The sequence below is a fragment of the Crocodylus siamensis genome, chromosome 7, assembly GCF_052110815.1.
Source record: "Crocodylus siamensis isolate JL-2025a chromosome 7, ASM5211081v1, whole genome shotgun sequence".
NCBI classification, from domain to species: domain Eukaryota; kingdom Metazoa; phylum Chordata; order Crocodylia; family Crocodylidae; genus Crocodylus; species Crocodylus siamensis.
The window spans coordinates 4,298,364-4,313,269 of record NC_143401.1 but is presented as its reverse complement, the minus strand read 5'-3'; the positions used below and the strand labels follow the sequence as shown (position 1 = coordinate 4,313,269).

General features: G+C 39.8%; 1 protein-coding gene across 2 annotated transcripts in view; it reads right to left on the bottom strand.

Annotated features, from left to right (window-relative positions):
* Window positions 1-4,736: 4,736 nt before the first annotated feature.
* The window catches only part of MYOM3 (myomesin 3), a 47,098-nt gene continuing 36,928 nt past the window's right edge, over window positions 4,737-14,906 (bottom strand). The window contains exons 30-37 of one of the 2 annotated variants that reach the window (XM_090057817.1): window positions 14,686-14,773; window positions 13,662-13,700; window positions 12,560-12,665; window positions 11,711-11,874; window positions 11,076-11,112; window positions 9,704-9,726; window positions 9,549-9,604; window positions 4,737-7,570 (exon numbers count right to left, since the gene is read on the bottom strand). In XM_090057817.1, coding sequence (XP_089913943.1) covers window positions 7,307-7,570; window positions 9,549-9,604; window positions 9,704-9,726; window positions 11,076-11,112; window positions 11,711-11,874; window positions 12,560-12,665; window positions 13,662-13,700; window positions 14,686-14,773 — 777 coding nt within the window. In that variant the 3' untranslated portion in view covers window positions 4,737-7,306. Of the gene's footprint in view, window positions 7,571-9,548; window positions 9,605-9,703; window positions 9,727-11,075; window positions 11,113-11,710; window positions 11,875-12,559; window positions 12,666-13,661; window positions 13,701-14,685; window positions 14,774-14,906 lie in introns of those variants that run through there. The other variant, XR_016443543.1, reaches the window with a different exon arrangement.

Sequence of the window (14,906 nt, the reverse complement as noted above, 5' to 3'; positions counted from 1 at the left end):
AAATCTAGCTCATTTCATGCAATGATTTGGTAATTATTAACAATGAAGTATCAATTATTAATCATCTATTTGTTCTTAATGGAAATAACCTCTAGTTCATTGGTTCTGAAGAAAGATTTACCTTGACTGACTCTTTTAAGGTTTCCTAGTTTTAAACTAGACTTTTAAACTATCAGGATGATTACCTTTGTCTACTGGTATAACTATAGTTAAAAACCTCCTATCTAACTAGTATACATCTAAGTCTTCTTTGAAAATGTATTTTGCGTTCCTCAGTCACTTTGGCCAGGCCCTCAACCCTCCCCTTCCTCCAAGTGGTTTAAAAAGGCAGTGTCAGCATGCAGTGGCAGTAGTCTCTAGTCAGGGGGCTGGAGAGCAGGATTTACTGTATGGCTTTTGACCTCTTCTCTCTGCAGGTTCTCGAAACAACTGAGCACACAAGAGAGCCCTTATTGCCTGTCTGCACCACTTCTCCTGCCTCTCCATGGGGGGCAGGAAGGGGGCAGAGCACTGTGAGAAGCTAAAGGACCACTGGAGCATGCCAATGGTTCAGGAAGTGCTTCAAAAATGCTCCTCTTTTTTCAGGAGTCATTTTTGAAGCACTTTGGCCTTTTTTTAGATGCTTCAGCTATAAGTATCTGTACCTTCATTGTTTGGAGTGCTTCAAAAGCACTTGGAGCACTTCAAAGAGCGAGTAGCCCATGGCTTATGACACACAGCTGAACAGTTATAATTCCGTCCAGTAGACATCAATGTTAAGCACAGCTATTAGCCAGTACATTACAATATTTAAATCAGTTTAATCATATTTATGTATATACAAATTTAAATGAGAACTGAAACATGAAACTGTTACCTAGGGACTGAAATGGGGGAAATAAATGGGTGCTTTATTTTAATTCTCACTTTGCCCATAATCCAATAACATTTTCAACATCTACATTCTCTGTGCAGGTTGGACTTGGCATTAGAGGACATTGGACAAATTATATGTGCTTTGCCATGAAATTGCTTAATTCAGATAATGTCTGTACCCTAGCGGTGCCTGACCTTTCTCAGATAACATTTGTTTTACTAAATACTAAGGAGCATTTTTTTTACTGAGTGGGAATAAGATTCTGAACAAATTTACAATTACTTTGTTTTCCAGTCTGAAGTTTTCTGAGAAAATCTCAAACTGAGATCAAAGAACCAGACACACCTCAAGCTTTGGGAAAATTCAGGTCCATCTCTAATTTCCTAATTCAGCACAGTTTTAATCAGTGCATAGGACCTGGTACTAGGACATGAGAGACCTGGATTCTAATTCTGGTTAATAAGCCTCAATTTGGTTTCAAAATTGCACTACCCTAAAATATGCCATACACCATCTTTAAATTAACATTAGGGGTTAAGAGGTTAATTAATGTTTAATAATAACTTTTAGAACATTTGCAAAGAATTTTCTTCAGGTAAACTATTGATCCAAGAAACCTGATATTTTGTCCAAAGTAATGACCGGTATCTGATGTTTCACAGGACGGGGAGAAAACAAATTGCATTTTGCCAATTGCTTATAAGGGTGGAAAAGTCCATCTTGATGCAGGCTGTTCATCTGTTTGGAACTGACACTTTCCATTTCTATGAGGACTTCTCACATGCATACACCAGACTGACTGCAGAAAGGTACTGTCAAAGGCTTTTTTAGTCTGTACCGATGACCTCTTCTCACTGTCCTCTGAAGATTAGAGTTGACATTAGGTACTTCACAGTAAGCCAAAGTGCAGAACAGTAGTAAGTGTCTGTTGCATTTGCAGTACGGTTCCACAAAGAAGTCTTTGTAGTATGTGTGTGGGGGGTAGCAAACGAATTCCTATTTTCATGATCCAATCCGTGACATGGCTCTGGAGTTGCTTTGCTGCACCTCTGCAGATACTATCCTTTCCAACAGCTGGATGGAAAACTGTGGTTATGTCTCCTCCCTTGTAGGTTATTTACTTATTGTAATGCTTTTTTGTCACTGAAGTCCTCAGTTTTGTTGCTTTCACTTACAGAAGTGTATTCTACTTTACCTGTAATTTCAGGGCGAGGTTCTATACTAGGAGAAGTTTGCTGGTTCAAGAACATCATACCAGAAAAGTGTACCTAATGGAGACTCAGCTTACCATAGTAAAACTGATTATACCCACCCTTCCAAGCAAAGCTAGTTATTCCAGTCATGGTGTAATTTTGCTGCTATCATGTGTGTACACTATGGCTGATATTCTTTTCTTTCCTGGTCATTTAACTGTCCAGATTTTGGTCATCTACATGGTTGTCTAACAAATGCTACTTTTCCACAGGTTGGAATGCCATGCAGAAGACTAAATCTGGACACTTAGACATCCAGGAAAGGAAAAGAATGGCACCCTGGGCTTTTGCCAGCACAGCTATTGGATCAAGTATAACACCTTTTCATATTCCTGATTCATACAGCTTTGCTGGCAGAAGCTTAGTCATAAACATTGTGGCAGAATGCCGGGCTAGCGGTTCCGGCACCGCTTAGGGGAGCCGCGGGCTTTGCGAAGCTGTGCGAGCGCGCGGCTTGTGGGGCGGGATTGGAGGTAGCTTTATAGCTGCCGTCGAGGTTCGCCAAGTTGGCACAAGTAGACGACTTAGAGTAAGTTGTTAGTTTTCTTTGTAATAAGTCTATAGGATGTCCGTTGGTTCATGAGGTTCCAGAGCCAGTCCTTGCGTTCCAACACTGGAACTAGTCCAATGCTAGGTGCGGCTGCCGACTCCTTAAGTCCCAGAACTGGTCAACGGCTCATTGAGATGGGATGTTAGTAGTAGAAGTCATTACAGAGTATAAGGTAAAGCAAAAAGGTTTTATTCACTCACCTGGCCTCACCCTCTTACGAGTAAGAGGGGAGGCCGGTTGGAACGAAGCTGCAGTAAATACAAGTATAGCGAGCATAGATATGCTGTCTAAGCTACGATGAGAGGCAGTCGAGAAGTGGAGTCTCCGATGTTTCTTCAGTTACAGTCTGCTGGACACAAAGGGGGTCTGTTGGTTCACGGGGTTCCAGAGCCAGCCCTTGCGTTCCAACACTGGAACTAGTCCAATGCTAGGTGCGGCTGCCGACTCCTTAAGTCCCAGAACTGGTCAACAGCTCATAAATGGGATGTAGAGTACAAAACTGTAGCATGGTGAGTCGTTGTCAATTGTCGGGTTTTCGAGGCCTTTGTCTTTGCTGGGATACGCCCAGGCGGGGAGGCTGAGAACCGGTCTGCAGGGTGATTGGGCCTACAGAGTTTTCTACTTGTCATCTCTGCTGCTTCCTGCTTCTTTGCCTCTTTTATAGATGTTGGTTGGACTGCCTCTATGACACTAACTATGATATAAGCTAAGCATACAGGGATAGGATAATTTCTTTTACATAATAGTTACTAGGCAGATTCTCTACATAAGTTTCGTTTCTGCAAAATTGACACTTTTTAGATAAGAAGTAAAATTTACAGAGTACAGGTGTGCGGCCTACTGCCAACAGAGAATAGTACCAGGCACTTGTTTTGATTAACAGTGAAGACTTCAAGGCAGCAGAAAGTAGTACCAGGCACTTGTTTTGGTTAACAGTGAAGGCTTCAAGGTTACGTAAATGTGAGAGTGCCACGCGGCAGTTATACAGAAAAGAGAAAAAAAATATAAAACAGTTACAAACATGAGCTAAGTGGGGTCAGTGGGACCCATCATCTTTCATATATACAGAATAATTTAACAGAAGCTAATAAACATCAAAACCAGTTTTATTTAAAATGACTCCTTAAGGCTCCATTCTCGCCATCAAATCTCTACAGGTTTGGGAAGTCTGTCTATACAAATTTCACTGCAGGTATAATAGCAAACTAGCTTAAATTTAAAGACCTGTCTACAGCCACACACATGTACGCAGTATCTGAACAACAAAAAGGTTCCAAAGCCTAGGACATAATTGAAAATGCCGGAATTACAATTACCAGTGAACCTTCAGTCAGCACCTTTGTGCATATGCGATATGAAGCAGCTTTCAATTGCATGATTACCTACTGTTTTTTCAATCTTAATAATGTTTCTGCAATGTACTTATTGTGTATACATTCCTCAAAACAGTAGGGTGATTCTTGATGGAATTTCTGACATGTATGAGGGTCATCAGCAGAGCTGAAACCTGTAAATCCACTGAACAGACCTCTGCCATATGAGCTAATGGGGTAAATGACACAATAGATTTCTAGTCTCTAAGTGAACCAAAATACAAAGAGAATGGGTCACTTTGCCAGTAAGTTTAACAAATATTTGCTTACAGAAGAGGCAAGATTCAGAATTTTGGGTTCTGTTCCAAGTTCTGGAAGGGTGGAGTCTTCTACCCATTTTCACTAAGCCTTTGCTCTGCTTCAGTCCTGTTTTTCCTTTATCTTATTTGTTGATTCTTTATTTGAAGCTAGTACCTGAACCAATACCAACTGCAGCCCAAATTCTGGTGTCAGCAGCTGTGTATAATCCTATCAAGATAAAATCTGTTTCCAAGGATTGAGAACAATAATAGATATTATAACTGTGATATGGGGATCATACATTTGAAACAGTCTATTTAATTTAATTAGTAATAGTGAAGTTACCTTCAAATAAGAATAGTTTTTTTCTTCTTTTTCTCATCCAGCGGCACACCCAGCCACACATGCATCCCTACATTTTTCTAAACAGTCTTCCAAAGATGTATTTAGCTACGACTCACATATTGTTGTCAAATTTACATTTTTATTTTGCTTACACTACATACAGTGAAGTATCAGCTATAGTACAAAAGGCAAACACCATCCTTGATCAATGCTAACAAATAAAACAGTGGCTATGAAAGCCTTCTGAAAGTGTGGGTAATTTAGAAATACTAGCTGTTAAACATGCTAAGTGTCATGTAACCAAGATTATTACATTCCTTTAGATTTCTATTGTTACGTTTTGTCCTTCCTTTTTACATTGTTCAAGGAATAAACTGCTTTCAAAACAGAAACATTACAAGTATCACAGCTGACATATAAAAATCACCTGTTCTCAGAAAAAGTTGGTTGTGTTCCTGATGCTTCCAACTGTTGTATTTAAAAAAACCTATTGTGGATATGACAACTTCTTTCACTTCATTCTCATAATTTTTTTAAAAAATGAAGAAAATAATGAGCTTTTAGCTCATCAGGATTCCTGTTAGCATAGAAATCAAGCTTTTGTTTGGGGGCTGGCATGTGTCACAGTTCTCAGAATAGTCTGTCATTGCATAAGCTTGTCACTTGGTCTAACCCAACAGACAAATTGTTATTTATACAAAGTCAAATCACAGTTATTGATTTAAATGGGGAGGCAGTTACACCATGTAGGATAGAAGGCTTTGCTTATATCTTACAAATATATGCTCAAGGACACAAGTTTATTTAGGTGAAATGTGTAAAAATATTTTTAATGTTTTTCAAACTTTCAACTTCTCAGTCAGGAATGTCTGGGCTTATGCTACTCTGTTCTGAGCTGAATCTGGCACAGAAACAGGTCAAGACATTTGGGGAGAGATTCTATTCTTTCCTGGTCATAAGTGGCCATTTTTTGGCTATCTTCAGGGCATTTTTGGCATCTACATGCCCAGAGGAAATCCTGAACACACAGTCCTGCACGCACCGATGACTGAACGACTGTGTGGGAGTGCAGACTCACTATGTGCAGTAGCAGCCATAAGACTGCTGCTACATAAGTGCTGCTCCATAAGTGGAGGCACACTTACATGCCCGAAAATGGAATTGGCCCAAAGCCGTAACTACCAGACTTAGCCTCAGAAACCGAATGGGGTGCACGTGTTCAATCCACTTTTGGTTTATAGTTTAAGGGATAGGGCACTCACCTGGGAGGCCAGAGGTCCAGGGCCTCCTTCACCCAAGAAGGGGTTTGAACCAGGTTCTCTCATTCCCCAGCACAGCATGCTAACCCGCACAACACAGGTCAGCTGTAATTCAGTGCCTTCTCTGGTGCTTCTTTTGAAGCTGAGTCACTAATATAGCTATTGGGAAAAAAATGGCTGGAGGGCAGCTCCTGCCCCACTGAGGACAAGGGCTCAGGCTCCAACTCAAGGCCCAGTGTTTCATTTCTAAGCTAGCTGTCACTGAGCCATGTACCTTCAAGGCTCGACTCTCCTGGCCCCACATATCACCCTGTCATGGCTGCCCAGAGGGCCAGCTTTAAAAGGTGTGCCAGAAAAAGAACCGTGGATAATGACTAATCTATCGTGTGGTGGTATGAGTGCTGTGCTAGGAAGTTGGAGACCCCTGGGTTTAAACTTGCTTTGGGTAAGGGGGTGGGGCAGAATACAGGACCTCTTACTTCCAAGTGAGAGCTCCAGCCACTCCTTGGTGAAAAAGATGGTTTCTTTTCTCCTGCACCACTCTGCATGATTGTGTAGTTTTCCATATAGACCTAGGAATAGAATTCCCCTGGATGCACAGGTGCCAAAAATGGACACTTAGGAAGGAACAGGATTGCACCCTTGTTCACCTAGCTGTGCATAGGTGTTCCACAACATGACTGTCTACAGTATGCTATAGTGAAATATCAGCTGTGGGGCATATGAATTTATGATCCCACAGTACAGTGGCAGACACAGCATTAGCCCACACATTCCTCAGTATAGCCAATGGAGACTTAAAAACACTAGTTTACTTTACTTCTACATGACTTAGCACTGTAAACATAAATGCATTAGAATCTTGATTCAGTGAAGTTAGGAATATACCTAACTTTAAGCACACGAGTAGGTCTACTAACATCAAGTTAGGCATATCCTGGAGGACTGTGCTGAATTGTGGTTCAGCAGAGATAAGTTTAATAACACACACACAAATTACCTGCTACAGAATATTCAATAACAGAGTTTTAATATGAAAAGATCTTAAAAATAAAGTTCCTGTATACTTCTCGTCTATCCCACACAGTGCAGTAAGCTGAAAAGAGATGCCCTTTATGAGGAGCTTATGTAATTTTGTAGGTTTAGGCTAGAATACTTCAGTGAAATTTTGAAGGATTTCTCTAGAATTTTGCAGATGCTTTACTGAAGGGCTTTTTTCATTTCTCTTACTAGAAATCACTTTAGTTTGCTACATTTTCCAGCAAACAGCACTGTGTCTGTGTTTATTTTATACCTGGATATTGTCAGGAAAGAGAAATAGTGGTCTCAATTTTAGGATTGAGAAGTTCAAAGGAACCCTAGGGAGTTAGATGCCTTACATTCAGTGTTTAATCCCCTTCAGAAATCTGTGTTTTGGAGTATGATGGAAGTTATTTTTCCTGTAGTGCTTCTGGTTCCTCTCCATGCTTATATACACTGATTGTAACCTGCCCTGTTTCAGAGCCATATTTATTCTTAACAAATATGCTGTATTTTCCTGTGTCATCACTGCAGACTTTCTCAATGGTAATTGTGACAACTGTTCCCTTCACTTCTATTTTGTAACGATCCTTAAAGACAATTACCTTCTCATTTTTGAACCATGTGATTTCTGGGTAAGGGTCACCAGAGATGCAACAAGTCAAGCACAGGGTCTGTATTAAAACACAGCAAACGTAGGTATTACAATGACAGTTCATATCTAGTAGCTGAAGGTATAATGGAGCAAATCAAGTTCCTTCTTAAAAATCCATAGAGTAACTAGTTCAGGAACTCCTGAGTCCTAATCAGCCCTAACACTGATTCACTGCATGAACTTGGGTAAGCCAAGCCATTTCTGTCTTAGTTTCTCATCTGTAAAATGGGGACAATATTTACTTTTCTATTTTACAAGGGCACTTTTGGCCCCCAAAATTTGGGGATCAATTATTCAGTGTTTTGAAAGAAAGCACCATACAAATTACATCAAATGTTACCTTCTGATCCCACTCCCCAATTTTTGACACAAATAACATGCTGTACTTCTCTTATTTAACGTCCAACAAGATGGCATGATCTTACAAACGCAGTACTATTTTGCTTTCAGGAAGTGGAAAGGTACAGTTTGTAGTATGCAAATCTTTGGTTATGTAGAAACATGTCTGTGATTATAAGCATATTTACTACTTTGAAAATATTAAAGATCAATAACATGACCTCAGACTTCAGGGCTGTTCTAGTTTCTATCATTATGAGTTAACTGGAACTTATTCACTATGATATAAGAATTCATTATAGGATTGTGTTAATATCAGGTGGCAGAGCTAGGAGAACTAAGGTGCTTTAAGGAAGCGCGAGCGTTCTAGGATTCAGGAGCAAGCTTACCAAAACAAAAGCTAAATGCTTCATACTAAAATAGAGAATTACATGGCAATTCATGCTATTAAGCTGTGCACATTTTGGATAGATTTAGAAGTCTGAACAAAGTTTAAACAGAAACCCCCAAAATGTGAATGGATAGGACTTTTCCACATTTTTATTTTTCTTGCATGCTCCTGCAGCACATAGACAACCCTGCAGTGAGGCATTTTTGTTTCAAAATCACAGCATTGCAATTAAATGTAATTCCTTTCTATGGCTAGCAGCTGTCATTTTGAAAATAAATCCTCTTTTCACTATTGCTTATACCTTAATGAGCTGAAGTCAATGGGCTTGCTTCCCATTTGTGCCCCTACACACCACTCTGTTAGTATAAAGTGATCTTCAGGCGGATATATTTTATAATTATAGTAATTCTGAGTCCCCTTTACACTTCCAAAATCCCTAAGAGTAAAGAAGAATCTAGCCCAGAGCATAAGGTTAGTGTCAATGATGGAATAATCAAGCCCAATGGTTATATTTATTAGTCTAACACAGTGGTTTTCAACCTGTGGTCTGTGGATCCCTGGGTTCCACAGAATATCTCTATGGGGTCTGTAAGAGGTGACTGATCAAGAAAGTATGTGAATACCCGCACTTACAATTCAAAGGGGTCTGCACCTCCATGCAAAAATGTTTAGGAATCCACAAACGAGAAAAGGTTGAAAACCACTGGTTTAAAAGTAGGGGTGGGATAGACATGGTCAGACACTTAAACAGCTTCAACAAGCAATTGTCAGCACTTGCAATCTAGCATGTGGTATCTAAGGGGGGAGCTGAATAAGTAGGGACTGCTCATGTAAATCTTCTTACAGTGAGTATTAAAACAATCTTTGCATTTTACAAAGGCAAGAAATTAATCCTTGAGACATAACTAGGTTTGTGGTTCTCAAAACTGCTTAATGGTACAGGGTAGGCAGGGGTATGTGTGTGTGTAAGAACCATCTGCAATCATAGTTTAGGAACACCTTGCAACCAAGGAATGGATTAGATGACCTTTCAAGTTCCCTTCCCTTCCTATGCTCTATGATTTTGTTGGATGATGTTAGCCATAAGGATTCTGTCACATCAGATCTTTTACAACTGTGCTGGCTCAGGAAAGCACAGAGCCATAGCTGCTGAAAACACTAAAGAGAAGGGCACCTTGTGCTCTGCACCCCCAGTAATCCTTGCAATATCTATACATGAGCTAAGGGCAACCTCACCTAATAATGCATGACAGTTGCTCAATATTACCTTATCCTCCATGATGGTAGCAACATCTGGCAGACCTTGGACAACTCTGGCACGATCTGGAAAGATTCAAAAACAAACCGTTAGCTTTACATACAGGCATAACACTCAGATTTGTGTAACAGAATGAGGGAAATGTGCCACATTTATTTACTTACACTTGTTTGCTATTTCTGCTTCCCTGAAAGTGAGAAAGAGATAAAGAGGTTTGTAATTTATTATGGAACTGCATTTCCAAAGGGAAAGCAAAGAGGGGCACTAAAGCAAAGTATGAGAATAGGGTAAATATGTGGAAAATTCCAGTATTCTGTCTTTCACTGGGGTGAATAAAGAGTTTTATTTTGTTTTCCTTTGAGCAAGTTCTGGAATGAGAAAGAGATCTGTAAAAAAGAATATTTTTTTTCTTGTGAACTTCAGAGGAGCCAGTGGATAATGGAGCTTCTCCAATATATGTTTAAAGCCTAGTCAACCCACAAGGGCTTAAGCACTTTCTTCCACTGATCCATAAATAAAGAGTCGCATGTGGGAATTTCAGGTTCCCATCTAGAAAAAGTTTTTGTTTAATTCTGAAGCACTCAGAGTGACAATCCTGAAAGCTGAAGTCTGTTTTATATGTGCAAAAAAAGTATAATTGTGAGGGGAGGGAGAATACAGGCTTCCTTACATGGTCCCAGCACTGTTCCTGAGAGGCCCATTTCTGCATGTGAGAGGGAAATTCCATACGCAGGAGGCCTGGTTCCTCTGACAGTTTGGTATGTTTTTGATGACAGGAGCTGCCATTTACCAGAAAACAAGCTGCACCCTCTTATTCATAACATGTTATAACCACTGAACAATTGTCAGAGGCTAGCAATATTCCATTGCCATCAGCTGTAACGGAGGAAGAATATCTTTTCCTAAGGCTGGTATGACATGCCATTCAATTCCCCTTTTGGGGACCCATTTCTACATGTTACAAATTTAGGCCCTGATCCTCCAGTGAAATGTGTGCTTCAGCCATTTGCATCTAAACGGAGACCACTGAAGTCAGTGGTTCTCTGAAATACCCTAGTCTGGTTTGCAGGTGCTGGGCTCCACTTGACAAAGAGACTTAACATGCTGTTTTCTGTCTGTAGGATTCTACTTGTTGCCTGGCATGTCACACACTGAATTATTTTTGTTGAAGTAAGGAAGGTTTTATCTAAAAGTGTGCAGAGCTTCTAGACCTTGGTAGCAATTTCCCATTTGTTAATTTGCTGTGTCTTGTACAGCTGTGGCTTGCTTACAGCACTGCTCAGAGATTACCAAGGTTAATTTGCTTCCTTGCAGATATAAGCTTTGAATAATTTACTGCGATTGGTAACTTCCACATCACTAGTGCTCCTCATAAAGAGAAATCTCCCATGACCTGATTGCTCTTCCAAAGTATGAAGCAGAGAAGCTACACCAAAATGCATTTAAGGGGAGAAAAAAAAAAGGACCAAAACAAATAGCACAACCTCAAAATGCATTTGTTTCCCTTTAAAATAAAGTATTTGAGCAGAAACTTACTTTAGTCTTAGATGTTCAGCCATTGCATCAGCAAAAGCTGCAAAGAACAGAAGAGTTTTAGGGGAAGGTATTTCTTATTTCATTAACCTTAATAGATTTAACATAACATTTTAAACAGGGATTATCTGTTTATACAGGCATTAGTCTATATCCATCATTGTATTCTATGGACAGTATCTCTATCTGCCTCAAGGAAATACGAGCTCTATTTATATGTTGCTAAAAGATCAAGGTCCTGACGTTGCCTTCCCACAGAGACACTTTGAGGTAGGGAAAGATAATTCTGTTATGGCGCCAAAGCCACATTCTCTCAGAGGGAAACACAAATATTATGTGCAAACCACAAGCTCTATGGAAGAAACAAAGCAATTGATAGCCATCCTGTTGGACAGCTGGCTCCTTTCACCCTTCTATCTGGGAGCTCTCTCTTCCATGGCAGCAATGCTCCTGGCATTAGTTACTCCCCTCTCATGCATCTTCCAGTTTTCTGTGTATGCTTCTCCATTCTAACTTCTAGCTTCCCTCCCCCATACCATGCCTTTAAGGAGAATCTATGACCAAATTTGGGTGAAAATCTCTGAAGGTAACAGGTGTTTAACTGTCCCTTACAACAGAAGTGTTTAGCCTCAGCTCACCTTGTCCAGACAAATCGGTTGATAGTTTGTGAGAATCTTTCCCATCAAATAATTCCAGGGTATATTTCCCCTTGTCTGCATCTGTGGGATTCAGTATATGAAGCCAGATCTGATCCATTGTACTCCCAGCTTTCAGTCTCTCACCACTTTCTAGTCGCTTATCCCTAGGTAAACATACAATATCATTTCAAAGATATTTGAGTAAAATTGCACAAGCTTCAACACTGAACTGATTCTGTAAGATCTGTTTGTTAGGGGAAAAAAAGACTGGGAGCCAGGAATCCTGGAATTCCAATGGGAATCAGGTACCCTGGAGTCTGAAAATTGCACTATGCCCCTCACCCCTTAAGAAATCTGGACCTTAGCTTCTAAATCACACCTATCAGTTAAAAGGGTCTAATTACACAGGGGTTGCATACTTCACAGAGATGATATGAGACTAAATTAACTAACATTTGGAAAAAGCTTTGTTATGATCAAATAAAAGGTTGATTAGATGCCAAATGACTGTGACACTTTCCCAATGAGGGGTAATAGGCTACAACCAAAGTAAAAATTCTTCCTTCCATGGCCATAATTGAGCTTTCATTTAAATGCATTGTTATTGCATCAGCAAAGGTCACCCATCAGCATTTGTGCATCTTAAATAAATAGAACATGACTGCTAATTGAAGAGCTCCCACACAATTCAGTATGAAGAGACAGTTGCACTTAGCACCCTGAAGTCCTCATTCAGTTAAATTTCTCATTGACTTCAAGCACTGCAGGCTCAGACACTCGGGGATCTAGTGACAGATAATACAGACAGCAGTATATTATGAATCTTGTAAATAAGTCTGAACAACTCACTTATGATACCAGGTTGTTTTCATATAGTCAGTGTAGTGCTTTACTTCAGTGTAGAGTCTGATACCTTCAGCAGTTGGCTGGATTTTCAGAGGTGTAGCAGAGAGGGCTAATTAAGGAATTACAAGATAGAGATTAAGCAAGGTGACTAAAGAGTCTATATACATGCTCCTAATTTGTTGGGTTTTTTTTAAAGAATCATTAATGTTTTGCCCATATTGGAGAACATGGCCAGCTGAGAGCACTCTGGCATTCTAACACCTGAAGATCTTAGGGCTTTTCCTCAGCAGCTTGTGGAGACACCAGTATCTGCGCTAGAGGTCTGGTTCTCAAGTACCTGTTCCAAGGCTGCCTCTCAAACCTTCCCATCCCTACTGTAGCCCTGCTGCTAGCAATGATGGGAGTAGCATAACAGCTTTACCACTAGACCTGAGCAGGATTTAACCATGGTGTATGAATAGGGCTTGGTGTAGTCTATGCAGCACCAGGTTAGATGCACAGTTGTAGTCAGCAGCAGTTCCCTGCAGTAGGGAAGGCCATAGAAACTTTAGTTTCTGTTCACTTTGATGTTGGAATGTAACAGCTGCATGTGTATCTGAATAGAAAGAACAGCTTATGTGGCATGTGTTAAATGGATCATGTAGCTTCCAGTCCAGTTTCTAAGGTGAAGGACAAGAGCAGAGAATATTTAACTCCTATTTCATTTCCTCTCTTTTACAAACCGCAGGACCCCTGCCACCCTCCCAGTTCTTTCCCCTCTCCTCTCACTTCTTAGCTGCCTACTGTTGACCCTCCCTACTTCAATCCCCACGTTCCTCTAACTCCAACAGTCTTTAAATGCCTTCTGCTCTCTTTCACTTTACTTCCACACTGAGAACCTTTACAGCACAAGGAAGTTTATTAGAGAGAAAGGATTGTCCTGTCAGTCTGAACATAGGAGAACTCTTAAATCCCTGTCTGAACCAAGTGTTTCTCTTGCATGTAATCTCATTCTCTACTTCAGTTTCCCTATTAGTAGAGCAGTGCCCTGGTCTGTTAGCAGAAAAGTGCCCTGCTTCTACTAAGTACTATTATTACAATAAAAGATGAGAAGAACTAGACTTACCGCTGATTCTGCATAGCTCTTTGAGAAGATCTTCAAACCCTAAAAATACACAGCAAGATGCCTGAATTAGCCATAAATTCACTAGCAAAGTACATCTGATTCACCTACAGAATTTTTACAGCTTTAAAACCTGCTTCCTTAACATTTAGTGTATGCAACAATTCATTTCATGGGATACCTATTTATGTATCAGGTTTAAATGCCAGATGCTAGATAACCTGGTTGAATGTAAAACTGGGAAACAGAGCCAACTGATTTCTGCTGAGAGAGGACTGAGAATACCTCTGAGTTTCACTCCTGTTCCTTGCTGTATGAGAAGCTTTATAACATGGTCATAGTCTGAATAATAACTATGTGAACATGATATTATGAGAGCAGGGATTCTATACTTACTCGTTATCTGAATTCTAGAACAAATCTATAATATGACAAATGAAAGTAGGAGTTAACAAATTTGATGTCACCGTTAATAAAGATTGTGCACTCAGAATTCAGCTGATATATTTCTTGGGGATGTAAAATGGAAAGCAGAGCCAATTTGCTCATCTGTTGTTTTGGAGGATTGGCAGTGCTAGCAGGAGTAGAAACTTGAGTTTCTCAGTTAATAAATGAATTATGACATAGATAGATATAGGATGTAAATGTGTTCTGATCTAAAGCCGGTTGAAGACTCCTGTTGATGTCACTGGATGTTTAACAGGTTCATGGTAAAAAGAAAGAGGTTGTTTGTACTCAGTCCAGTTTTGGACCCTAATGCCATCTTAAATGCTTCTTATCCTTGAAATTTACAGCACGCAACAATATATTTCAACAGTGCTTCCTTTTTCCAGGTAAGGGAAAAAGAAGAAAATTCAGACTTTGCTAGTGATCTTTTTATGCAGACTGTGTCTCCTTGAGAAACACAAACAAGCTACTAAAACAGCACATGCAATAAAAAAAATAGTATATTTTAAAATCCACATCAAAAGCCTGGTCACAAATAAAAGTGTGTAAAATATTGCCTACTATTGTAAAATTATCCTACTTTCTTTAGTGAGATTAAGGTCAGTAGCATCTTCTCCCCGGTCATCAGAAACAACTGCTCTGTATATTCCCTCATCCGCTTTGGTAATCTAGCAAAATATTTAAAAAATTGAAAGAGTTAGAATTAAATGCCAATGAAACTAGTCCTCTGTAAGCTTTTCCTATATAACTTTGTCCGTACACATCTATCCCAACCTGAGATATCTTTGTTGTTCCTGTTGT